Below are 26,343 nucleotides of genomic sequence, written 5' to 3'. Positions count from 1 at the left end.
ACAAATTATAATTTATAAATGGTAGATTTTAGAGTGTTTTTTGGGCTTTATTTGACCCTTTATTGCTGTTACTGCTTTTTAGAAAAAAAAAATAATAATAAAAAGAATTATGTAGCCTTGTGCCTTGAAAATTACCTATTTATGTGAAAATGTATTCTTTACTGAAAATAACCTCGAGTTATTTACTTCTGAGCCTCGGGTTTCCAACCTACATGATGCAAATGTCAAAATACCACTTCTCTTTCTCTTAATAAATTTATTAAAATTAAAATAACAATTGATACCTCACATTTTACAAACTAAGCTCTCCATTAATCTATACATCCATACCGAAACTAGCCTCACCATCATATTGTAAAAGATATGTTTAGGATTAAAGCATGTAGTTTTCTTCAGTTGGTAGTTGCTTAGCAAGTGAAACAAGAAAACGTGTTAGGTGTCTTTTAGCTTTCATTAATCCTACATCTTTTTCTCCTTCTTTATTATCCTCTGATGATGATGTAGCATTAACACGATCTTGCATAGAGCAGAAACTTCTAACCAGTTTACGTAACTCCTGAAACGCAAGACTATTCAAGATGAGAACAAAGTTTTATTTTAGATTAAGTTACAAATTTGGTCCCTATGCTTTACACAAAATTGCAAGTTCAATCCAAATTCTGAATCCTCCTTAATTATTGTTGCTGATACAGTCCATGTACGGCTGTACGCAACCAAATTCCAACCTAGGGACAATCTGAAAACGGGGACTGAAGTTTGATTTTTTGGAAAAGCATAGGGACCAAATTTGTAATTTAGTCTTGACTAACTTACTTGACGATCAAAGTCAACACTATTCAGAGAGTAAATCTCGTTAGTGATATCGATGTCTTTGTTAACTAATCCATCAAACCACCTGGTTGCTATATCATGGTAATCACAAGACTCCTGATATGAAATGTAGACAGATCAAATAATTATATTTAAATTTCAAATCTCTTTTTAGTTTTTAACTAATTAATTTATCTTATTGTATATTCTATAATAATATTTAATATACCTCCTCTTCTTCCTCATCGGTGATTTCTTCTTCCTCTTCATTGGCGTCTCCAATACCTAATTTATCTGAACCAGATAACTCCTGAAACTTTTGAACATCACTGTCTTTCATTGCTTTGATCAATCCTTCCATTAATTCAGGCTCCACATCACGCAATAATCTTCCTATAAAGAAATAATAACTAGTTAAAACTTAAAACAGAACTGAAGTTAAAAAAAATGAATGCTACATATTCAGACCTATCGTGTGTAAGTTTCTCTAAATTAGGAAAAGTATGTCATGCAATTCATACCAATATAACTGAACTGCCTTCTCTTCCCCTCCCGAACATCACGACCTAATCTCTGTAGTAAATTAGAACATGTCTTTAATTCTTTGTCATCATATAAACCATATGATCAAACTTATAGTAATAGATCTATTAATAAGTCTCACCTTCGCCAACATGAGAGCATCAAACACTTCTTTTTCAAGTGAAACCACTCTACACAGTAGACAAAAAAAACAAGCTTTACTAAACTTTCACGGAAGACAAAAATAAAGCATCCGTTCAAGTGGGCTTTAACAAGCATTCTTTATCAGAAATCTCATTTGCAAAGTGCATGTTTAAGGCTAATTAAACACTAAATCGATCTCAATATAAGAATTCAATGAGAAACTCAATTAGGACTTTTAATGAGGTAGTAGTATATGTATATGAGTGAAGTTGGTAGAATTTTAGTATTCTTATGCATTTGTATTCGGCAACACACAGACTGCTTCACTATTTTACTTGAAACCGAGAACTGTTTGGATTTTACCTGAGGATGCGTTTAATTTGAGAATCGTTTAAGTCGGCAAGCTCCATACCCCAGCGAAAAGAGCGACGAGCCTGTCGTTTCTTCTCGTTCCGGCTCTTCCGTTCTGCATCTGAAGAATTCGATTCGTTGTCGCTCTGACTGAGTTCGGGCGGTAACGGGGCGTCTGCCGGACGTAGACCGCGGGATCGAGACAAATGGAGATTCTTCCGGTGGATAAGAATTGAAGGACTTGTTCCCGTAAGGAACCGACGGTGTATTAATCCTCCGGTGGAAGAAGTCAACACTTTTGAGTCGAAAAGAGAGTTTATGCAGCGCCGGAAAGGCAATTTGGACGCCGGCGAGACGATTAGCGGCCTGACAAACTGAGCCATTGGTCAGCTCGTTGTGAGTTGGTCCCAACTCCTGAACCCCTGTAACCTAATCAACTACTATTGAGGCCCAATAATAATTATACTATAAGGTCCATAAGGATATAAGCAATAGGTTGAGGGCCCTATTGATCTAAAATAATAATAACCAGGGGTGAACCCATGCTCCCGTGGGCCGAAAAAATAATAATTATTGTTTGATATAAAATTTCAATATAATACATGTATATTAAAAAGAAACATTTATTTACAATATAAGGAAAGTATGGTCATCTACTCAAATTTTAAAGGATATGTTATATGGATCTTTGCTTCATTCAAACGAAGTACAACACAACATGTGATATGACCCTAAAAGGCTAAAACCAACAGAAGACATCATTATGGCAAAGTAAATGCAAGAAATAGAAATCTAGTTGTATCATTTTATTTATTATAGCATCATACATTTATTTCTCCCGACTAAAACATTGTGCTTCGAAAAATCTAACCAAATATATTAATGATATCCAACTACAAAACAATTTACAATGTTGTTATTGAGTATACTTTTCAATGTATATTGTCATGATAAGGAAAAAATAAAAGGACAATGCTACAATTTGATAGATTCCACAAAGATTTCAAACTTCTTACCAATTTGTTTGGTATTGAGGTACGACATGTATGACATTGTTGCCCCACTCAAGAACCCGTCAACCATCCAACCTCCCATAATCAAAAACTTTCCTTCAAAAAGCTGAAAATTTCAATTTCAACCTACTATTATTGACCAACAAAATATCACATGTGTATTATATAATACTTTTATTCAAGACAAAATTGCAAGAATGGTCCCTGTGGTATGTCAAAACTAGCAACTATGGTCCAAAATGGGTTTGGCTCGCAAGGATGGTCCAATAGCTTCGTTTTGTTGCGAGTTTAGTCCAAACTTTTCATTTTTGTTGCGGATTTGGTCCAAGTCAATTTAAAATTTTTTATAATGACGTTTTTGCCCTTACTTTTGGTTTTTTTAATTTATATAAATACATTTTACAATTTACATAATTAAACCAAAATAATACTACCACTATCCCTACCCCACCCCTCCACCCTCTCTAGCATACAACTATTGATATGTTATCACCACAACCGTCTGTCACGAGCACTACCGCTACCACCACTATTGGTCACCAACAATAGCCATTGCCACTGTGACCGCCGGTCACCACCAACACCATCCGATGAATTCAAACATATTTTTTCCACCACCATCATATAAATCTGCATCTACAATTTCAAAATGAAACTCAATAACTACCACCACCGTATGATGAATTCAAACATATTTTTTTCCTGATTTGCAACTTTAAAATCAAGAACAACTAGATGTTTAAACCCACAAGAACAATCAGATTTGTAACAAGAACAATTAATTGGAGTGTGGAATACATGAGATGATTACAAGCAGAGCTGCACCTGATCTTGTTTCAATAGAATTGCACCTCCAAAAAAAACCCTTCTTGTTTCCGTTTTGGCTTCAACGCCGCCTGAAACGTCACTAGAGCCAAAGACACCACATACACGGAATCAACGCATGTATGGAGGTGACGGTGGCAGTTACACCTTAAGCTTTGCAAAAATTTGGGTATAAGAACCCTATTACAACCGCTACCCTAAAACCTAATCTAGCCGCCACTGTATCAGTCGGAGGAAAATAAGCACAAACCAACGAAACCCTAATCTTGCCGCCACGATAAAACAACATTGAACCAGATCTGAAGACCCTCACAGCCATCAACGTTTGGGAAGAAGGATAGCAACGATGACGATAATCCGCTAGAAGCCTCGGTTAACGGAACTCTCTTCACCGGAAGCACCTTCGTCGGAAGCATCTTCACCGGAAACATCTTCACGAGAAGCCTCATTCGCCCTCTTTGTCGAAACCCTCTTCTCAAAATGAATAAGATGTGTTTTGTGTAGAGAGAGAGAGAGAGAGAGAGAGAGAGAGAGAGAGAAAGACAGAGAGAGACAGACAGAGAAAGAGAAAGAGATTTTTTTTCTGTAATAAAAATTAAAAAAAAGGGAAAATACCAAGGGCAAATCCGTCATTATAAAAAGTTTTATAATTTTTGGACTAAACTCGCAACAAAACGAAACTATTGGACCATCCTTGCGAGCCAAACCCATTTCAGACCAAAGTTGCTAGTTTTGACATACCGCATGGACCATTTTTGCAATTTTGTCTTTATTCAACGTTCTACCTTTTGAACAGTTGTATTGACATTACACTTTTGTTTCAAACCCACAAGAATTGTATTGGCCTGCAAACAAAAAGAGAAAGAGATAAAGAATAATAAAATTAGTTATTGTGACGTCTCAAAAATACCAGTAAAAATTTCATCTTAATTAAGTTAAAGTCATTCATTTATTGTTCTAAAAGACGATCAGAGTCAAAGTATTCTCAAAACATTAGAGTAATTTGCAAACATTTAGTGCGAAATAAAACTCCAGGGGATGTAGTGCGATCAAGTCAGGCCCTTCCTTTTTTTAAACATAAACTGTAAGCACAAAGATTAGTGAGTTCCCCAAAGCACCACATACAACACAAATATATATACATAACACCCGTGTTCCAATATGGTTTATGTAACATCCTAAAAATATATATATAAAATTTTGTTCTTAAATTCATTCAATTCATAAGAAATTGATATCAAAATATTCAAAAGAGCCATATTGTAATCATTTTATCATAGTACAAATACCAAAATCACTAGGTGTAGAAAAACATAGAGTGATGTGGTGGTGGTGCGATCATGCCGGACCCTTCCCCTTCGAACTGGAAGTACCTGAAAGAGAAATCGAAAACTGTTAGCACAAAGCTTGGTGAGTTCCCCAAAATACCACATACTAACAAACATACTGCCAAGCATATTTGGGTGTCGGCCTGCCCCTTCGGTCTATTGCAACTGGATATTAATAAGCATATTTGAGTGCTTGCCTACCCCTTTGGTCTATCTCAACTGGATACTATCAAGCATATCTAAGTGCTTGCAATCCCCTTCAGTCTATTTCAACCGGTTACTGAGTCTATTTCACCCCTACTACTACTACATAATATCATAATAGAAAATCACAAAGTCATCAAGCAGATATAGGCATAACTGATAATTATCACAAAGACAATCATCACACTATAACATAAACTAGTGGGTTGGCCTTGGTGCCTTCGACCTACGGCTGCTACGAAGGAAGACTCACCTAAGACTGTGGGTATCAAATCGCACTCAACCGATGACTCGTGAACTCATCTCCCTATCGTACAATCATAAAACCCCAATTAGAAATTAAGTCACATTCTAACCCGAAGGTCCAAAACCCTAATTCTTGACTTAAGGCAAAAGGGCTCCTTTACCTTTGCCTTATTGTGCCTCCTTTCCTCCAAGGCCCAAATCTACAAAACCCAAAAAGGCATCCAAACCCACTATAGGGCCTTTAAGGACCAATATGGCCCAAGAACCCCAAACATAGCCTTAGGACTGAAAATGACTTGCCACGATCAGGTGGGCCCGAGGCCCAACTTACTAAAGTCTAAATCCCAACACCAAACGAGCCCAAAAATCTTTTAGGCCTACTAACTACGTACACACGACGTACTTGGCTTATATGCCCAACGTAAATTGGTGTTGACTAGGGGTTGAGGCGATGTCCCAATACGCGCAACGTACAATTGAGTACGCATGACGTACTGGTCTACCAACCCATATTCACTTCAATGTCTTAATCCATTAAGACCTAAGGTTCACAACTTAGATCCAGGCCCCTAAAAACGTCCCAAGCCATAAAGTTGCAAACTTTATGCTTTTACATGCAAGGATGGGGCCCAAAACATGAATCAAGTCCATAAGCACACTTGGATGGTTCCTAACACTTGCATGGTTGAGGTTTAACCATCCAGGTCCGATTTTTATGACTCAAAACACCCTCAAGAGCTCAAAAGGACAACTTATATGGCCTGAAGTTTCTCAACTCCAAGAATCCAAACTATGGGACCAAAATATACCATTTTCTACCCTAAACCTAAGTATGCAATGATCAAGGTTTAAACTTTATACCTTCAATGGGCCAGAAATATTGCCAAACTTCGGGATCTACAAGCTCTTTCTACATCCTTGCTTCTTCCCTAGCTTCCTTCTTATTCAAAGACTCTAAAGAACACTAAAAGCTCTCAAGGAAGCTCACAAATGCACTAAAGGGGGCTTAACTAGTGCATTTGTGAGCTTCCTTGAGAGCTTTTGGTGTTCTTTAGAGTCTTTGAATAAGAAGGAAGCTAGGGAAGAAGCAAGGATGTGGAAAGAGCTTGTAAATCCCGAAGTTTGGCAATATTTCTGGCCCATTGAAGGTATAAAGTTTAAACCTTGATCATTGCATACTTAGGTTTAGGGTAGAAAATGGTATATTTTGGTCCCATAGTTTGGATTCTTGGAGTTGAGAAGATTCGAGATTAGCACAACAAGGGAAATGGAGGCTGAATAGGTAAAGGGCTTGGGGGACTTAAGGTCCTTAAATAGGGTGCAAACACTAAAAACTAGGGTTTGCCTCAGACTCACGTACGCCATGTGTACTCCACGTACGCCCAACGTATGTGGTTAAGTCCCGCAACCAGGTTATTCGGAACATGTTTCCGCATAATGTAGCTATACTCTGACATATTTGAATTGAAAATTTTGGGTTGTCTCAAATAAGCCACCGATCAAGAGTAAAGAAGGTAGGCGGAGATGAAACATGGTTGTTGGATGTTACAAAGACAACATACTCAAGATGGGGAATGAGAGGTGAGACAAGCTAGACTTCCCTCAGACCATCATTGTTGCCGCCAAACTTCGGTTTTGGGGAAATCAATATAACCTTCATTACCATTATCGAGTATGCATTCAACCCAAGCCATCGATTTCAATTTTGGGGAAATCGATCTAACCTTCATTACTAGTTGCATTGGTATCTGATGGAGATGATGATGGAGCGTAAAGATGGTAAACAATCGCATTGGTGTGGATCTCAAGTGTTGAGATGGTACATCAAGGTTGATGATGGTGGGTTTTAGGGTAAGGTTAAGGTGGAGAAGATGGTGATTCAAGAAGGGAGTGAAATTGGATTTTTTTTTTTTGGTTTTTTAATTAAAAAAATATGAAAGTAAATAAAAATAAATTAAAAAACTATTTTGAGACATATTGGATATGGATCTAAAATCACATAAAAATAGGCCAAAACCACCTAACATGAAACAGATTATATATTTTGTTATACTGTTAGTATCTTTGTTATTTTAAACGTTTGTAAAATAATTTAATTAATAACGAGCTTATTCTTTTTGTCTTTAACGGTACCTCCTCAGTATAATAAGAAAATAATATTTCCCGCCAAATTTCTTTCCCAGAGCAATATTTACAAGTTTCAGAAAGTTGTTATTTTAAATGCTTGTACATCATGCAGCAGAGTTGTATATTACTTCGGATTTTAGAATTTGAGTTCAACCAAATAAGGTGAGTTGACCATCAACCACAATCGCCGGCCGGCAGTTTTGGAAGCCGGCCTCTCTCTCTCTAGAATACGTTGGATCGGGAGCGTCAATCTAATCGTTGGTTGATCAATTTTCCAGCTCGTCATCAATCGTATTCTTCATTTGATTTTTTTATTGTCACACTTCTACTTGTTGCTTAATTGGATACTCAATCCTTATTCTTCTCGTTGAAGTTTATTGGATCATGACCGAGTACTGACTGGTAGTAGCAATCATTACTGTAAGTCGTCTCTATTCCTGTCAGGTTTATGTATACGTGTGTTGATTGATTAACTTTTGCACCATTAATCGATTGATTAGTGTGGAGTAAGTGCAATTTGTAGAATAAACTGCTTTCGGTAATATAGTTTGGATTACAGAGATTACTGCTTCTTTTCTATGTGAGGAACACTAGCAGTTGCCCTTTCGTTAATTCAGTGTATTTGAATTTTGAACATAAAGAAATCAGTAGAATTCAGGTTTTACAAATTGATACTCTCCTGGTTGAGTTGAGGTCGAACTGATTTTGATCTCAATTCGACTTGGATTTGCAATAACTTTTCATCAACATATCCCTGTGTAGTAATTTCTTCACAGGATTATATGTGATTGTCAATTTATCTCAAAGTCTAAGAGAAGTTAATGTCAAATTTGAAAGTAAAATTTTAGTCCTTCTGATAAATACATAATCATGGCTGGAAACTATAGGTTTTCAATGGACCGAGATGATATAGCAAGATCCTTAATCACCACAATTGGGAGTTTTATTCAAGACAGGTTACTTGATCAAAGACAAAGGGCCCTACAGAAGGAACAATGTGGTGAAAGATTAGCAGCAGAAGATGAGAGCAGTAACAAAGACACAGCAGTTAGGTATTCTGATCAAGCAGTTTTGGCAAATTTGGATTGGGGTATGGATGCCCTTGAGGAAGCCATTAATACATCCAACACTGAGACAAAAATGGCAAGACTTGATCATGCAGAAAAGATGTTACAAGTTTGTGCTATGTTGAATTCCAGTGATAAAACCGCTGGTGTCCCTAATTTCTATCTCTCAGCTTGGGCTCATCTTAACCTTTCTTACTTATGGAAGTTAAGAAACAATGTCACAAATGCTGTTCTTCATGTTCTTGAGATGTTTTCAATCGACCCCTTCTTTTCAAGGATTGATTTTGCTCCTGAGATCTGGAAAACACTGTTTCTCCCTCACATGAGTTCGATTGTTGGTTGGTACTCAGAGGAAAGGCATAGGATTATGATGAACATGATTCCAGATTCAGGTGATTTGTCTTTCACTGCTGATTTTGACCAGTATTTTAATGAATCCTTGGTTTTGTCTATGAGGCCAGATCAAGCAGAGAAATTGCAAAAGTTGGAAAAACATTATGGGCAATCTTTGGATGAGAATACCAGGAATTATGCGAATTACTTCAAAGATTGCATGAATCATGATCCTGAAACTAGTAAGAAAGCAATTCCTATGATGCCAATTGCAGAGGCTCCTATGACTCCTTTGCATGAAGTGAGTCGCAAAATTCCAGATTATGTGAGATTTGGTCCCATATTGCCTAAAAGTGCAGGGTTCTCACCAGTTCTAAAACCTAATAAGAATTCTAGAGAAGCTTCCAGGTTAGTTTATTATCTTTTTTCTTTCTTTTCTTATTCAACTTTCACATATAAGTAAAACTTATGCATTTCTGTAATCTGAAATGGAACAGTGCCACTCACATCGACTCTGAGAACCTAGAGGATTCTGCTGCATGGGATATTCAAGTAAGTGGCTGTTTCTTTTTGACTTAATGGGCTTAATGGGTTAAGCCTTAATCTGGACAGCTATACATGGTTGTTTCTTTTTTACTTAATTTGGACATAATGACTTAATGGGTTAAGTCAAAAAACCTGGCTTACTGTATTAAGACACTCACCTTTTAACTACTTACCCTTCTTTTTCCTCCTGACTACTCTCACGTTAAAAGATGAAGTTAACATTGATGAATATTGTACAATTTGTTTTTTGAAATGTAAGGGTAAAATGGTCATTTAGTCTCATTCAGATTGTTTATTCGGTCTAGAAAAGAATATACCTTATGTACGCAGCATGTTATTCATATAGACATCATTACCCGTTCAACCACTTTACCATACATGACTTGGGTGAAAAAGAAATAGCCCCTAAGAAGATAGCCACTCAAAATTGATCAGTTTATTGAATATCCATAAGTTATATATATATTATTGTTTTACATACAGGAGGGAATACCAGAGGAAAACAATGAATCTGAGTATGAACAGGATGAAGATGGAATTCAAAGCATAGAATCACTTCCAAGTGTTGAAATGAACAATAATTATAAACCTGAACCTAATGGACACACATTGAAGGAAAAGAATCGACCATTTTCACCTCAGATGTTCTCTCCTGTAATCTCAAGTAAAACATCCCCAAAAGTTTCATCTCCAAAACAAGATGGAAACAATAAGGTCACATCTACCTCAACCCTACGTTCCAATCGATCAATGGATTATAAAGTTGCCACTTCTTTGCCTACTTCACCATTAGTGCACCATGATCTCAGTATTAGCTCAGCAGACTCAGATAATGAATCTAGAGTATGTCTCGAAGTTATGACTTACAAAAACAAAAACCTTTTCTAAATTGATGCCTTATTAGCTACTACTAATTGTTGCTTTAATGCTTAGGATCATAAGAAAAGTGTAAGGACAAAAGTTGGACATGGACGAAGTTCTAGTATTGCAAATATGAAGACTCAGACATCAGATAAAAGGTAACTAACTATGAGTCATTTTTCTATTGTTGTTTTTGTCCTAAATTTATATTTCTTTTTTGAAAATTTCAGCTTCCATGGAGAATATGATAATGGAAGTCCAAACTTTGGTTCTCCTCAATCTTCTACACAATCAAGGCCACCAAAAGATTTTGTATGTCCCATAACTAGCCATATTTTCAGTGATCCAGTAACCCTAGAAACAGGTCAAACATACGAAAGAAAAGCCATTGAAGAATGGATGAAGAGAGGGAACACAACATGTCCAATCACAAGACAACCTCTCTCAGCCAATTCACTCCCAAAAACAAATTATGTCTTGAAAAGACTCATCACCTCATGGAAAGAACAACATCCAGATCTTGCACAAGAATTATCATACCCTGCAACACCACAAAGTTCCCATGGGAGTCCCTCTTTAAGACAAATGTCACAAATCCAATCAAGAACATCAAATCCATATGATTCCAACAATTTCAAACCAAATAGATTCATGCAAGCTACAATCGCCACGTCACCAACGAGTGTGATATCTCAAGCTGCTGTGGAATCAATCATCAGTGGCTTAAAACCATTCATTACATGCCTTTGCACCTCAGAAGATTTGAAAGAATGTGAAACAGCAGTTTTGACAATTTCCAAGATGTGGAAGGAGTCAAATGCTGATTCGGGTGTCCACTCTTGTTTATCAACTTCAACAACAGTGAATGGATTCATTGATGTTCTATCAGCTTCTTTAAGCAGGGAAGTTTTAAGAACAACAGTTTACATTCTATCCGAGTTACTAGTAGCCGATGAAAGACTCAGGGAGATTCTAACAAATGTTGATCTTGAATGTTTAGCTGCTTTACTACAAAACGGTTTATCCGAGGCTGCTGTTCTTATATACCTTCTGAAACCCTCGTTTTCTCAGCTCTCAGAGTTTAACTTAGTTCCATATCTTATTCAAAACATATGTAAAAAAGATGAAGAATCGAAGGATTCTGAACTGGTGATGAATCCAAAGGATGCTGCTGTAGAGTTAGTGGCACAGGTTTTAATCGAAGGAGATGAGAATAGTAGAAATTCTAATGCTTTGAGTGTTATATCTATGAATGCAGTGCCTTCATTGGTTATGTGTTTAGAGAGAGTGGATACACGACAATCTGTTATGTATATCTTGCTGTGTTGCATCCATGCAGATAGAAGTTGCAGGAATTTAATAGCAACTAGAATTGACTTGTGCTATGTTCTTGAACTTTTTCATGCTGGAAATGAATATGTCAGAGGCCTGTGTATAGAATTTCTCTGGGAGTTAGTTCAGTTAAACAGGTATGTTTCATCTTTTGTAGTACTTTGTCATGAAATGATTTTTTTTTTTTCATATTATGATTAGCACATTACCTAATCTTGTTAGGGATTTTTCAGGAGAACATTATGCAATCAGATTTTGCAAATAATAAAGGATGAAGGAGCATGTAGCACAATGCATACTCTTCTAGTCTATCTTCAAAATGCTCCAATGGAGCAACAGCCTGTAATTGCATCCCTTCTTCTTCAGCTTGATCTCCTGGTTAGCCATTAACATCTTTATCATTTCAAGTTATCCATCAACAAAGGCTTGCAACTTGAGTCATGTTTAACAAAATCTTTCTGTTATTTATAGGTTGAGCCTAGAAAAATGAGCATTTATCGAGAGGAAGCGATTCAAACACTTATTGAATCCCTCCCAAAAAAAGATTTCCCAAATTCACAACTTGCAGCTCTTGATGCCTTGTCATCTCTTTCAGGCCACCTTAGTGCTTCAGGGAAGTCTCTTACTGAAGCCTGGCTACTCAAGCTTGCAGGATTTGATCAACCTTATGAAGATTCTGTGAAGAAAGAAAATCTCAAAGTTAATGAAAACGAACCAATTGAGAATATGGTTTGTTCTTTTTTTTTTTTCATCTTACAATTACAAAATCCATTCGATAAAAAAAAAAAAAAAACTCATGTTTTTATTTTAGGACAAGGAAGAGGAGATAGCTGCAAACTCTTGGGAGAAAAGGATAGCTTTTGTACTTTGCAACCATGAAAAGGGTCTTATATTTAACGCTTTAGAAGAATGTCTGAAGAGCAACTCCATAGACATGACAAAGAAGTGTCTTTCCATAGCCACTTGGCTCATTTACATGCTTTACAATCTGCCTGACACAGGTGTTAGAGATGCTGCCCGGAAGGCTTTGCTTGACCAATTCATATACATTCTACAATCCTCTAAGAATCTTGAAGAGAAGATTTTGTCAACTGTTGCCCTGAGAAGCTTCATTAGTGATCCAGGTGAAATCAACCATATCTCCACAATATTAGACCTTGTTGTATGTTAGACATGACATGACAAAACAATTTTACTGATAATTGTTTGTTCAGGTGCACTTGTTGAACTTGGTGGCTACGCTAAAGGCTTGTACAAAACCTTGAAAAAGCTCAAGAGGAGCTCTGTGGTTGTCAGTGACATAATGAAAACATTAATGAATTTGCCATCTGTCAATGCAGTGAGTACAACCTTCAATATGTGTACATTTTAACATAATCTTTCCTGACTCTTTGAATTCCAGGCAGATATGTGGAGTTGTTCAGAAGGGTTTGAGCTGGATATATCAATGAATGGAGAGGTTCTATCTTTGGTTAACATAAAAGGTCGACTAATAAGCAGCCACTCTGATGGAACCATTAAGGTGTGGAAGAAATAGCAATGTACTTTCATCTTCTTAATTTTTTGAGTGATTGGTATTAATTTTTTTTTTTTTTAATTTAGGTTTGGGATAGTGGGAAAAAGGCGTTAAGGTTGATTCAGGAGGTTCGTGATCATGCAAAAGCTGTCACATGCTTGTATGTTTCACCTTCAAGTGATAAGATCTATAGTGGTTCCTTGGATAAAACAATACGAGTATGCCTATCATTTTATTTTGCTTTTCTAAATAAAACTTACTTTCACCATTTTTAACAATTTATATTTTTTCACCCCTAGGTATGGGTAATCAAACAAGAAGGAATCCACTGTATTCAGGTTCATGATGTTAAAGAGACTGTCTGTGGGTTGGTAGCTGATGCAGATTTTGCATATTTTTTCTCTCAAAGTGCTGGAGTCAAGGTTAGATCTCTAAACTAAAAAGACCTTTTTGCCCATTAGGGTAGACCTTTAAAGAAAATGCTGAGTAAATTACATCATGTGTAGGTTTATGGATGGTCTGGAGTTATCAAGAATCTCAACGTCAAACAAACTGTTAGAAGCCTTGCCTTGAATGGGAATAAACTGTATTGTGGTTGCAGTGGTTTCAACATACAGGTAATAATAACATATAATTTCAAATCTAAATTCTCTTTCCTCACAAATAAAACATTTCAAAACTCTGAATCATATAAACTGTCATCAGGAAGTAGATTTGCGAAAAAACACATCAACAACATTTTACGCAGGAGCAAGAAAATTATTGGGAAAACAATCAATCAATTCGCTATATATTCAAGACAATCTTCTGTTTGTGGGTGGAACATCAATAGATGGAATTGCAGGAAAGGTAGTAAAAAAAACTATAAAATAAAAACTACAATTTTTTTTTATTAACATTATAAAGTTTTTCATTGCCAAACTGTTGGGAAATCTGGTAGGTATTCTCTCTATCAAACAGAGGAGTAATAGGATCATTATCAACGGGATTTGACATTCAGTTGTTGGCTGTGAATAATGATTTCATATTTGGAGCTACAAAGAGTGGGAGTATTGAGGTGTGGTTGAAGGAAAGGTTAACTAAAGTTGCTTCCATTAAGAATTCCAAAATCACATCCATGGCATCAGATGTTGATGGAGAAATGCTATTTGCTGGCTCTTCTGATGGCAGAATTCAGGTATGTTACTGAATAAATGGTTCGCATATGGCATTTTTGTGTGAGTCCAAAATGACAATTTTTTGTATGTTGCTTTTCAGACTTGGGGTTTAGATTGATATATATGTGACAAGAAAGAAGATATAAAGTGGTGATGAACAAATTGAATCCATAAGCCCACAAATAGAATAGCATGATGAAAATTTCTAAGTGGTGTTTTTCAACTCCATATGAATCCTGTTAATAAAATACATCAGAGACTTTGCATCCTTTGTTCAAATAGTTAGTTCTCTTGCATTTGTTGTTTATTGCTATAGTCACATCATTGCACATTCTTTCTAGGCACATGTATAGCCCAACTTTGATAAACTTATAATCACCCCTAATCAAGACTATATTGCATCATGCAACTATATTGCTTCGATAACGAATTTCGGTATTTTCTCAAAATGTAATGATTTTTTTAATTAAGATGTTCAACATTTTGAATTGTTTATTTATGTTGATGACTATTAAAAAAAAAAGATGGTTCCGGCTTCCAATTCAACATCAAATTTACTAGCTACTTTTTAAATAGATTAATGGGGACGTAAAACAAGAAAAGTTAATAGTTTGGTATGTTATATTTGGATTTTAATTTGTAGAATTAAACGAGAAAATGACCAAAAATTTGTTCACAAATAGCCTTTGGACTACTTTTATTATCAAACTGAAATAAACTAAATCTATCTCCGTATTTTGTATCTATCTCATCATACAACATTTAATGATATGTAACTTGTTTATCGGTCATGTTTTGCCACTAGAGCTGTTCACTATTTGGATAAAACCGAATTGTCCAATTAGATAATTTGGTTTGGACTATTTGGTTCGGATATTCAGATTTTTGAATTGGTTTTCAACAAAACCGAATTATTATTTTGGATTTCGGATTGGTTTTGGTTTATAAAATAAGAACCGAATAGTCCAAAAAAACCAAATAACAATTTTTTATGTATTTATTTTCAAAATATCTATAATTATTGATTAATTTTATAATTTTTTTTAAATAAGTTCAAAATGTTTTACCTAATAAAAGACATCAGTATGTACTTTCTCTCAAAAGTTTTTTATCTATTAAATAATAAACTATAATATGCCTTCTTAGTGGTTTTGTATAAATTTAAATCACAAGTAAATAATTTGTTTTTGCTTCTTCTGTAAAATTAGAAAATATTATAATTCTACGTCCTTTTAAAATATTATGGTTTTTGAAAACTGAATTATAAAAACCGATCCAACCGAATTGTAACTGGATCGGATCGGATCAGATCGGATTTTAATTTAGTTTGGACTATTTGGATCCATTTTTTGAAAACCGAAATCAATTTGGATTTACTTAATTGGATCGGATCGAACCGATCCATCCAAACGAACACCCCTATTTGCCACATAAAACAAATGTTATTATATAAAAAATGATTAAATTATTATATAAATAGCTATGATCATTACGGATTTAATATTTAATATTGTAGATTAAAATTAAAAATAAATTAATCAAAACATATTAAAACTTTAAACGTTAAAAGACATAGAATAAAACATCTATACCTATATATCTATAATAATAATTGCACAAATGTTTGCACCAAATTTCTTCGAAACTCCTACTATATATAATTCAAGAGTTTTATAACTTATGTCACTATAACTTAGTAGTTTTTTTTTTAATTTATGGTTATTAATCGACACTTATCTCATATATATATATATATATATATATATATATATATATATATATATATATATATATATATATATATATATATATATATATACATGACGTTTTTTGGGTGGAAAATGAGATGAAGAAAAACGATCACTTAAGAAATTACAAAGCCCTACTTTGGGGTGTATGCATGCTTGTATATTGAGTCGAGTCACGAGTTCAAATTTCAGATTTCGAGTTACCGATGACAAATATCTTTTATGGAAGGTATCTTTAAAATCCAAGTCACTTTTTTTTGGAAGTATGTTTACAAAACATGTGTGTATTGTATCACATGGCCTTTGTTTTTGTTTATTATAATTTTTTTGTATACCATTTTTTTTAACTTTTGAACCAGCAATTTAAATGTGTTGAATTTTCGACTTATTTTCTTTAGAGAAATATTATCTTTTGTACCATATAGCCTTTGTTTTTGTTTATTATTATTTGTTTGTAGGTATGACAATCATGTCGTGTTCGAGTTGAAATGTCAAAATATGCCAACCCAAACACAACCCATTTAACTATACAGGTTGTGGGTTGGCGTGTCATGGGTTGACGAGTTTGAAACATAAACCCATATATGACCCACCAACCCATTTATTTATACGAGTTTACAGGTTGGTGGGTTCGTAGGTCAGATTCCATAAATAAAACTGATAATTAAACATGAATAAAATTTTTGATTGTTGATGTAAACATATCCGATTTGGGTTCGTGGATTTGATTTCGATACTTGATTTCGATCACACAGGGGAGAGTAAGAGAGCGGGTCACCGGGAGACTGGAAGCTTGGAAGTGGGAGTTATGCAATTTGCAAATTTGATTTTGAGATTATTTAGATTTTAGGGCAAATGAGCAAAATGGTTACATCCTTTTAGCCTTACAGGTTACGTCATTACGACCACATGCATGAGTCAAAATGTCAAATGGTGAATGAATTATAAATCAGTGGTATGTAATACTTATTAAATATTAATATTTGATACATTTAAAAATAATATAATTTTTTTATTAAAAATATAAATGGGTTGGCAGGTCAACGCGTTTATTTTTTTTAGAAACTCATATATGACTTGTTTAATAAACGAGTTAGCAGGTTGAAAAACTAAACTCAAACCCATTTATTTCGTGTCGTGTCGTGAGTCGTATCGAGAATTATCAGCCCTATTTTTTGTGTATCCTTTTTTGAACTTTTGAACTGATAATTAAGTGTGTTTGAATTTTCGATTTTTTTTTTTTTTTGGAAAAATATTCACATTGAGGGTTATTATAAAATATGATTTGAGCATTGATATGACTTGAATGCATGTTGACCCTTCCTAACTATCAACAACATTATATTTTGACAAACGGTTGGATAAAACCCGAAATCAAAATGGAGCCTCATGTGGTATGGACATTTATTGATAGTCTGGTTGAATAGTTATGCTCGACACAGTTAGAGTTTTATCCGGAGTTTGTCAAAATATAACGTTGATAGTTAGGATTTTAGTTGTCCCTTATTGTTTATAAATTTTCAACTTCAATATTAACATTAATCTATTTTATCACATGTAATATTTTACATCAACCTTTTGATTTAGTATAAAAAAATATAGTTATTTCATGGTTAATGCTTAAATTCCATTTTACATAACTCTCACTCCTCACCCGCTATTTAGGTATTTATACAGTACAAATGAACTTGTACAATACAAATTAAAAAAAAAAAAAAAAGTGAAGTACGGTAGGAAATTGGAATTCACCGTAGAAGATCAATTTGTGAGAGGTGCACCCATTACCCAATACCCTAACGAAAAAAAAATAAAAAATGGCGTGTACTCTACGATTCTTTGTATATTGTAACCGCTCCTACTCATATTAAAATAGTTAGAGAGGGCCCGAATTTTCAATCTCTGAAAAAAAAACTCAAGCCTTTGCTTCGCCCCCGCAGTCCTCTCTTTCTGTCTCCCACTCTGCGCCTTGCCCACTCCCGCCTCCGGTCATCTTCCCGTCGTGATTCCGATAACCTTCTCCTACCGCCACTCACTGCCGCCGCTACCTGTTAAAGGATTTTGAATCTTGAGGTATATTTACATCTTCCTGTTTTCGAAATACATAATTCTTCGTTACTCGTCAACAATTATTTATTTATTTGTTTGTTACTTATTGTTATATTTTAATCGGATGAATTAATATTTTTTTTAAGGATTTCTTATAATTCAATTTGTTGAATTAATCCGGGAAATTTTATCTGTTACAATTTACAACGATTCGTATGTGAACCCTCAAGGTAGGTTACATAATATCTCTGATCAACCTTGCTATTGATATTTCATAACCATTTTTTCCTTGTGACAGTTGCAGTATCTCTCAAGTCAACCATGGTTTACACAGCTATCGATACATTCTATCTAACGGATAAACAACTTAAGAACACACCTTCAAGAAAAGACGGAATAGATGAAGCCACTGAAACGACACTTAGAAGATATGGCTGTGATCTTATACAAGAGAGTGGTAATTTACTCAATGTGTATCCTCTTTCCAAACTCTACATTTAATTTTTTTGTTTTTATTCATCCCAAATCCATGAGAGTGTGATTTTACACAGATATTGATTAGATCATAGAAGTTCTTAACCATATAACATAACATGCAGACCACAACAAGTAATGGGCACAGGTCAAGTTCTATTTCATCGGTTTTATTGCAAGCAATCATTTTCTAGTTTCAACGTGAAGGTTTGTCTCTTTTACTCGTTTCCATTCATAATATATAAAGCTATGTTTCTTGTTTGTTGCTAACATGTACTTCTTATTCTTTCTTGTTGACAGAGAGTTGCTGCTACTTGCCTTTGGCTTGCGTCAAAACTAGAGGAAAACATTAGGACTCTAAGGCGAATCATCAATATTTTTCACATAATCGAATGTAGAAGGGAGAATCTACCTTTAGAGCATTTGAATACATCTTCAAAGGTATTTAATTTTGGTATTAGTTCACAAGAACCTGGTTTAGTTGAAAACCCGGTTTATCTCCCATCTAAATCATGCTTTATGTTTTTGTTATACAGAAATATCTGGAATTAGAGGCGGATTTGAAAAGATGCGAACTACAAGTACTGAAGGAAATGGGTTACATCTGCCATGTTGAACTTCCTCATAAACTCATGGTAACTTACCTTGAAGTTCTTGAAGCACCCCATCAGATGATACAAGAAGCGTGGAATATTGCAAACGACAGGTATGTAATTTGGATCCCATTATGACAAGTACGATGTTTTTAGATTCTTTGTACTACTAAATTCACTTTTGTTTTTTTTTTCAACAGTTTGCGTACAACTTTATGTGTGCAGTTGAAGAGTCACGTTGTGGCATGTGGTGTTATATACACTGCAGCTCGCAGATGCTATGTTCCTCTTCCTGAAAACCCTCCATGGTGGGAACTATTTGATGCCAACAAAAAGGACGTAGATGAAGTTTGCAGAGTTCTAGATCATTTATATAGTCTAACCAAAGTGCGCTATATACCTGTATGCAAAGAAGATGGTTCATTTACAATGTGTAATACATCATTGGATTCACGATCCCAACCTCTTGCAAAGGTCCACCTCTCTCTCTCTCTCTTTTTTTTTTTTTTTTTTTTTTTTTGGTTTTTTACCTTTCTTTTATTGTTGTGTGCGTATCATGATTTTAGGTTTTCTGTGTTTTGTGTTGCAGGAAGGTGCATCAAGTGGTCCACTGATGCTTGATGATGCAAATACAAGGAAGGTTGAAGCAAAAGCTGTTTTAAAGAGCAAAGAACATGTAACAGATGAAAAGGAAAGGAAAAGTCACAAGTGTAAAAAGGACCGATTCCGGAAGAGAAAGGGAGCAAGATGGTTGTCAAGAGGGGTAGACAAAAAGTAAAGACTGAAATATTATTACTAGGCTACTAGCTTCACCACATATACAATGAAGATCCTTCCTAGAAATTACATTAATACTTGAACCATCATTTTCCAATATACCACTTGAGTAGCATTTTGTTAATTATCGCTTGTACAAAATCATACTATTAGTTTTCTTAGCTTTAATTTTTAAATCAACATTCCCACATTCCACATCATCTACGATTCTTCGGTACTATAACTTTATATGGATAACAATATATAGTTTATGCTAATAATATCTGTATAATCTCTATTTTATAAAACCCTCATATTATATATATATATATATATATATATATATATATATATATATATATATATATATATATATATATATATATATATGTTTAGGTGTTTAAAGTATTTATTGTGTTATTGTATGTATAAATGTGGGCTAATCAAAATTAAATAATTAAATAAATAAAGAAGGGTAATTTAGTAATATGATTAATAACTTCAAAAAATAACCCCTGTAATCATGGTATTATATTCTAAATTCCATCTTTATCTAAATGATTTTTTCTAACCCTAAATTACATCACCACATATACAATGAACATCCTTCCTAGAAATTACATTAATACTTGAACCATCATTTTCCAATATACCACTTGAGTAGCATTTTGTTAATTATCGCTTGTACAAAATCATACTATTAGTTTTCTTAGCTTTAATTTTTAAATCAACATTCCCACATTCCACATCATCTACGATTCTTCGGTACTATAACTTTATATGGATAACAATATATAGTTTATGCTAATAATATCTGTATAATCTCTATTTTATAAAACCCTCATATTATATATATATATATATATATATATATATATATATATATATATATATATATATATATGTTTAGGTGTTTAAAGTATTTATTGTGTTATTGTATGTATAAATGTGGGCTAATCAAAATTAAATAATTAAATAAATAAAGAAGGGTAATTTAGTAATATGATTAATAACTTCAAAAAATAACCCCTGTAATCATGGTATTATATTCTAGATTCCATCTTTATCTAAATGATTTTTTCTAACCCTAAATTACATCACCACATATACAATGAACATCCTTCCTAGAAATTACATTAATACTTGAACCATCATTTTCCAATATACCACTTGAGTAGCATTTTGTTAATTATCGCTTGTACAAAATCATACTATTAGTTTTCTTAGCTTTAATTTTTAAATCAACATTCCCACATTCCACATCATCTACGATTCTTCGGTACTATAACTTTATATGGATAACAATATATAGTTTATGCTAATAATATCTGTATAATCTCTATTTTATAAAACCCTCATATTATATATATATATATATATATATATATATATATATATATATATGTTTAGGTGTTTAAAGTATTTATTGTGTTATTGTATGTATAAATGTGGGCTAATCAAAATTAAATAATTAAATAAATAAAGAAGGGTAATTTAGTAATATGATTAATAACTTCAAAAAATAACCCCTGTAATCATGGTATTATATTCTAGATTCCATCTTTATCTAATTGATTTTTTCTAACCCTAAATTACATCACCACATATACAATGAACATCCTTCCTAGAAATTACATTAATACTTGAACCATCATTTTCCAATATACCACTTGAGTAGCATTTTGTTAATTATCGCTTGTACAAAATCATACTATTAGTTTTCTTAGCTTTAATTTTTAAATCAACATTCCCACATTCCACATCATCTACGATTCTTCGGTACTATAACTTTATATGGATAACAATATATAGTTTATGCTAATAATATCTGTATAATCTCTATTTTATAAAACCCTCATATTATATATATATATATATATATATATATATATATATATATATATATATATATATATGTTTAGGTGTTTAAAGTATTTATTGTGTTATTGTATGTATAAATGTGGGCTAATCAAAATTAAATAATTAAATAAATAAAGAAGGGTAATTTAGTAATATGATTAATAACTTCAAAAAATAACCCCTGTAATCATGGTATTATATTCTAGATTCCATCTTTATCTAATTGATTTTTTCTAACCCTAAATTTATCCCCTTCATAAATCGCCTCACACCCTTACTGTGACAACCCGAAAATTTCATTCGGTCAAACCCTAAAAGTCAATCACTTCATATTTTAAGTCAAGTTCACTTTTATTTGTTTTTGGGAAAAATAAGTTCATTTGATTATTTTAATAATTAATCTTTAAACGAACGGGTGAACGGATGGGCCTTCTCGGGTCTCGAAATTTCTAAACCGCAAACACCTCGTGTCTTAGAAGTTCACGGCCAAACTTTTATGTTTGGGTCGGAAAATCATCCAAAAACCGTGAACTCATGCATAAGCATGAGTTTACTCCCCAAACTAGTCATTCTATGTTTACTCCCTATTTACCAAAAGAGTAAACTCAAGAACACTCTCAGGTATCATCCAAGATTTAATTCAAGATCTTCAAACTTGTAAGTGTTCTAGCCATTTCAAGTTGGTATAACACTTAATCTAATGATTGTACATCTTTTCATCCATTCATTTTTGTGTTTTGATTAGATTTCCAAAAACACCAAGAACACACACTAAGTGTTCTTGGACTTATAGCTCATTTCAAGCTTCCTAATAGTAAGTACTTCCATCCTTGAGTCTTAATAAGCTTGTGTTACATGTTAACATCAAAGAAAAGTCCACAGAACACCAAGATCAAGGTGTTCACGGTTTTGGGAGGCTCCCAAAACCGTAAACACCAAATATGGTGCAAAGTGGTGCCTTAAGGTGCCTAGATGCTTCACCATGCCTTAGGGACTTGTCTAGATTCATCCTTGATGAGTTTATCACACAAAAAGCACCAAATACTTACATTTTTATGTGTTTACGGTTTGGGGATCTCCCAAAACTGTAAACACCCCAAAAAGTGCATAAAGGTCCCATAAAAGTCCAATGGTTATTCCTTATGTCTAAATCTAACCTAGACTATTGCCATGATTGAGCTAAGGACTTGAAAACCCCCAAATACCAAACTTATGGGTTTAAGGTAGTAAACTCATGAGTTTAAGGTAGTAAACCCAAAGGGAAATGACCATGAGGCCGTAAACTCCTCAAAGGAGTGTTTTGTTGCCCTAGTCCCTTCCTAAGGCCTAACCACCAAGTAGAAATGCTTCAAAAGACTTGTAAAACCTCAAAACAACATATGGTCATAAGGTGTAGAGTTTACGACCGTAAACCCTTGAGTTTACTGCCGTAAACTCCTTGGGTAATGGTCATTAAAACCGTAAACTCCAAAGGAGTTTACCCTTGAACTCCAAACACTCTAGCTTTGCCCTACAAACACTTTGATGCAACCCTTGTGATCTTTAACACTTGAAACAAAGTGTTTTCATGTTCTAGAGTGTCCTAACTTAATTTACTAGTTATAAATTGGCTATTAGTTATATATATGTTCATTATATGATAACTAGGCTCGTGCGTGTGTAAAAGTCTCCATTTGTCACCTAGCATAGTATCCGACACTTCAATCCAATCCACTCGCTGCAAGTGAGTTCATACCCCTTAATCAATGTTTTAAATGATTTTAAATGCTTTAATGGGGGGAATACAAGTAGAAAATTGTATGTTATTAAATCACTCATATGTATTTTATAACTGTGTTTTCATCCAACAGATTTCACATACTTCAAAATGTGATGCATGAAATGGTTTTCTATCTTAAAATACCTTGGTAACAAAAGTATTAGTTTTGAAATGTTTATTAAAATGACATCAAGTCATTGTTAATTATTGTTCAAAACTCTTAGATGTCTTACAAAACCATTTTTACCTTCTTGAACAAAACTATATCTATACACTTATGTTCTTATATATGTATTGATGTTATAGTTTTCATCCTTCATTCAGTTTCCCACACTCTTGTGTAGCAAGGGTGTATAAACCTGCTTGGACAACCAATTACCTTCCAGTTAACTATTATAAGGATAGTTAGAAGATACAAAACATTATTCCTATTACAAGGAACTACATCAGAGTCAGTTCATTCATGGGTCTATACTATACATTACATGTTACATGAATACGCTTACATGAGTACGCTTACATGAATACGCTTACATGAATACCTTACATGAATACCTTTACATAGATACATTTACCTGTATACACTTACATGGATACTTGTACCTCAATTCACTAGGATGATTTATTAGTACATTATGTGTAAGTTGTCCTGCCTATCCCAGTTCAACGGGATATCTAGATGGGACTAACCATTCCGGAACCCACCTGTTAGCAACAGTGGTAGATGAACATCTACAGATGCCTACGGTTATTACTTATACTAGGGGTACCTTTACGGGACTAACCATTCCTTTAGCCTACTGTTCGCTACAGAGGTAAATGACCATCTACGGATGCCTACGGTTAATACTTATATTAGGAGTACCTTTACGGGACTAACCCTTCCTTAAACCTGCTGTAGCTACAGAGGAAAATTGAACAATCTACGGATGTTCAAGGTTATACATTTTGCTAATCGCGATTTCGTGTTAATCCTAATACAAAAGGATAACACTTACATGAGTACATTTTCCTATTACTTTATTTTGTGATACATTCACATAAACGATGAGTTAGACTAAGTATTGTTAGTAATAGTCAAAAGAAAGGAAAAACTATCATTTTTATAGCAAAACATTCGGGTCTTGGTAGAAGACTACATTTCATACTAGTAGGAAATAAGGGATTTTCTAGGGTTTTCATACTTATATCAACTGTTTCATTTATTGAGTTACATGACATTCATAACAGCTTTCCAAAACAAGACAATGACACTTAAATACTTATGAATTCACTAGCTTTAGGCTGATACTCGCTTTCAAATAACTTGTATTCTCAGGTCACCAGTAGACAGGTACAATGGCCAGGTTTTGAGAAGACGGAGCACAGACAAGACTCGTCTTTTATTTTGATTGTATATTTTGGTGTCTTACTACAATGAAAGAACACACATGTATTAAAACTTTACTTTTAATGCAATGGATGATGTTGTTTCTTGTTTACTACTTTACACTATTGTGATACTGTACATGACGTCCTCCACCCCCGAACGTTTCCGCCGTTCTTGGTTTTGGGGTGTGACACTTACCATCGGCCTCACACCCAAGCGCCTGTCAATTATGAATTTGTGATCAAACATTATCGAGGTGATTTCAACAGAGGCACAGAGCATCCAGTTAATGATTTATTAAAGCAAAAAAGCATCAGCAATGAAAGCGCCAAGAAGACGAAGAAGCCTCGTCGTTCCAGTCCACGCTCTGATGGTGCTCATTCAAAATCATCGAGGTTCAATTCTCTTATCATAAAATCGAAATTGAAATTAGATTCGTCCACAAAATCAGTTTTGACTACGGTTTGAGGTCGAATTGACCTATTATTGTTCACATCAGGAATCAACTTTGGTTAAGTCGACTGATGATTGGAGTCTAAATCTTCGATTGATTGTTCATGTTTGAGTCGAATGGTATGACTGATATAGATTTCCATTTGAGAAATCGAAATTGTTTGTTGATTGGAGTCAAACTCATTGAAGTCGAATGATGTTAATTTTCGATTTGAGTCAAGAAATCGATTTATGTTGAATTGGGTTGAAGAGTTGAACTTACTGATTATTGGGGTCGAAATCAGTTTCAAGTCTGAATCCAAAGTATTTCGATTTCGTTTTATATGGAGTATTGGGATTGAACGCATTTGATTGGCATCGAATACGCATGATGATACTTCTTTAATTTTCATTTTGTTGTGTATAAAGGCAAGCAGCAACAACGCATGTTCAGGGAGATGCGCAGGAGGCTGCTGCCCTCCTGACCACCGAATAACTCCACCACCGGTGGAGGTTTTCTTAACCGAAGCTGAAGAAGAGGGAAGGAGGGGAGAAACAAATTGTGTACTGATTTTGGAATATACAATTAGAGGATCTGCAGTTGCTTGTGGTATTTCTCCTAATCTAGTATGTATATGAAAGTAATAGGCAATGATGCTAATTGGTAATTTGTTCTAATTGTCTAATTTTTATAGGAAATTGAAAGTTGTTTTGATGCACACCAAGCGCTTGCTAAAATGCTTCAACTGAATGGTATTTCTTCGTTTATAGTATTCTACCAGAAAAAAAAATGTTTTTTATGATAAGCATGAACATATTTTGTTAGAATGCCTCAAATTAATATAATTATTGGTGAAGGAATTCCAATTCTATCAGAATGGAATCACAAATTCCAATTATGTTGTAATGGAATATGAATATTTT

At 34.1% G+C, this 26,343-nt stretch overlaps 3 protein-coding genes across 4 annotated transcripts; 2 read left to right on the top strand and 1 right to left on the bottom strand.

The window, feature by feature from the left end:
• Nucleotides 1-222: 222 nt before the first annotated feature.
• LOC111921187 (uncharacterized) lies at nucleotides 223-2,277 on the bottom strand. 2 transcript variants are annotated; one of them, XM_023916752.3, is made up of 6 exons: nucleotides 1,840-2,275; nucleotides 1,475-1,523; nucleotides 1,332-1,383; nucleotides 1,040-1,203; nucleotides 814-927; nucleotides 223-556 (listed from the first exon to the last, which is right to left on the bottom strand). In XM_023916752.3, the coding sequence occupies exons 1-6, from the start codon at nucleotides 2,208-2,210 to the stop codon at nucleotides 374-376; spliced, it is 933 nt and encodes a 310-aa protein (XP_023772520.1). In that variant the 5' UTR covers nucleotides 2,211-2,275; the 3' UTR covers nucleotides 223-373. The 2 variants fall into 2 exon arrangements, with proteins under 2 accessions (XP_023772520.1, XP_023772521.1); XM_023916753.3 differs by lacking the exon at nucleotides 814-927 and having other exon boundaries at nucleotides 1,840-2,277.
• A 6,163-nt stretch (nucleotides 2,278-8,440) lies between these two features.
• Nucleotides 8,441-14,863, top strand: LOC111921188 (putative E3 ubiquitin-protein ligase LIN-1). Its single transcript, XM_023916754.3, has 16 exons — nucleotides 8,441-9,378; nucleotides 9,468-9,522; nucleotides 10,000-10,359; nucleotides 10,450-10,535; nucleotides 10,608-11,846; nucleotides 11,943-12,087; nucleotides 12,181-12,438; nucleotides 12,521-12,833; nucleotides 12,924-13,048; nucleotides 13,112-13,231; nucleotides 13,312-13,443; nucleotides 13,525-13,647; nucleotides 13,732-13,842; nucleotides 13,931-14,074; nucleotides 14,166-14,402; nucleotides 14,483-14,863. The coding sequence occupies exons 1-16, from the start codon at nucleotides 8,441-8,443 to the stop codon at nucleotides 14,498-14,500; spliced, it is 4,404 nt and encodes a 1,467-aa protein (XP_023772522.1). The 3' UTR covers nucleotides 14,501-14,863.
• A 2,784-nt stretch (nucleotides 14,864-17,647) lies between these two features.
• Nucleotides 17,648-20,227, top strand: LOC111921304 (cyclin-L1-1). The gene is made up of 7 exons (XM_023916878.3): nucleotides 17,648-18,200; nucleotides 18,475-18,633; nucleotides 18,776-18,857; nucleotides 18,951-19,091; nucleotides 19,187-19,356; nucleotides 19,444-19,717; nucleotides 19,833-20,227. The coding sequence occupies exons 3-7, from the start codon at nucleotides 18,789-18,791 to the stop codon at nucleotides 20,019-20,021; spliced, it is 843 nt and encodes a 280-aa protein (XP_023772646.1). The 5' UTR covers nucleotides 17,648-18,200; nucleotides 18,475-18,633; nucleotides 18,776-18,788; the 3' UTR covers nucleotides 20,022-20,227.
• The last annotated feature ends 6,116 nt before the right edge of the window (nucleotides 20,228-26,343 follow it).

Source organism: Lactuca sativa, chromosome 9 (genome assembly GCF_002870075.4).
Source record: "Lactuca sativa cultivar Salinas chromosome 9, Lsat_Salinas_v11, whole genome shotgun sequence".
Taxonomy (NCBI): Eukaryota; Viridiplantae; Streptophyta; class Magnoliopsida; order Asterales; family Asteraceae; genus Lactuca; species Lactuca sativa.
This window is presented reverse-complemented; position numbering and strand designations above follow the sequence as displayed.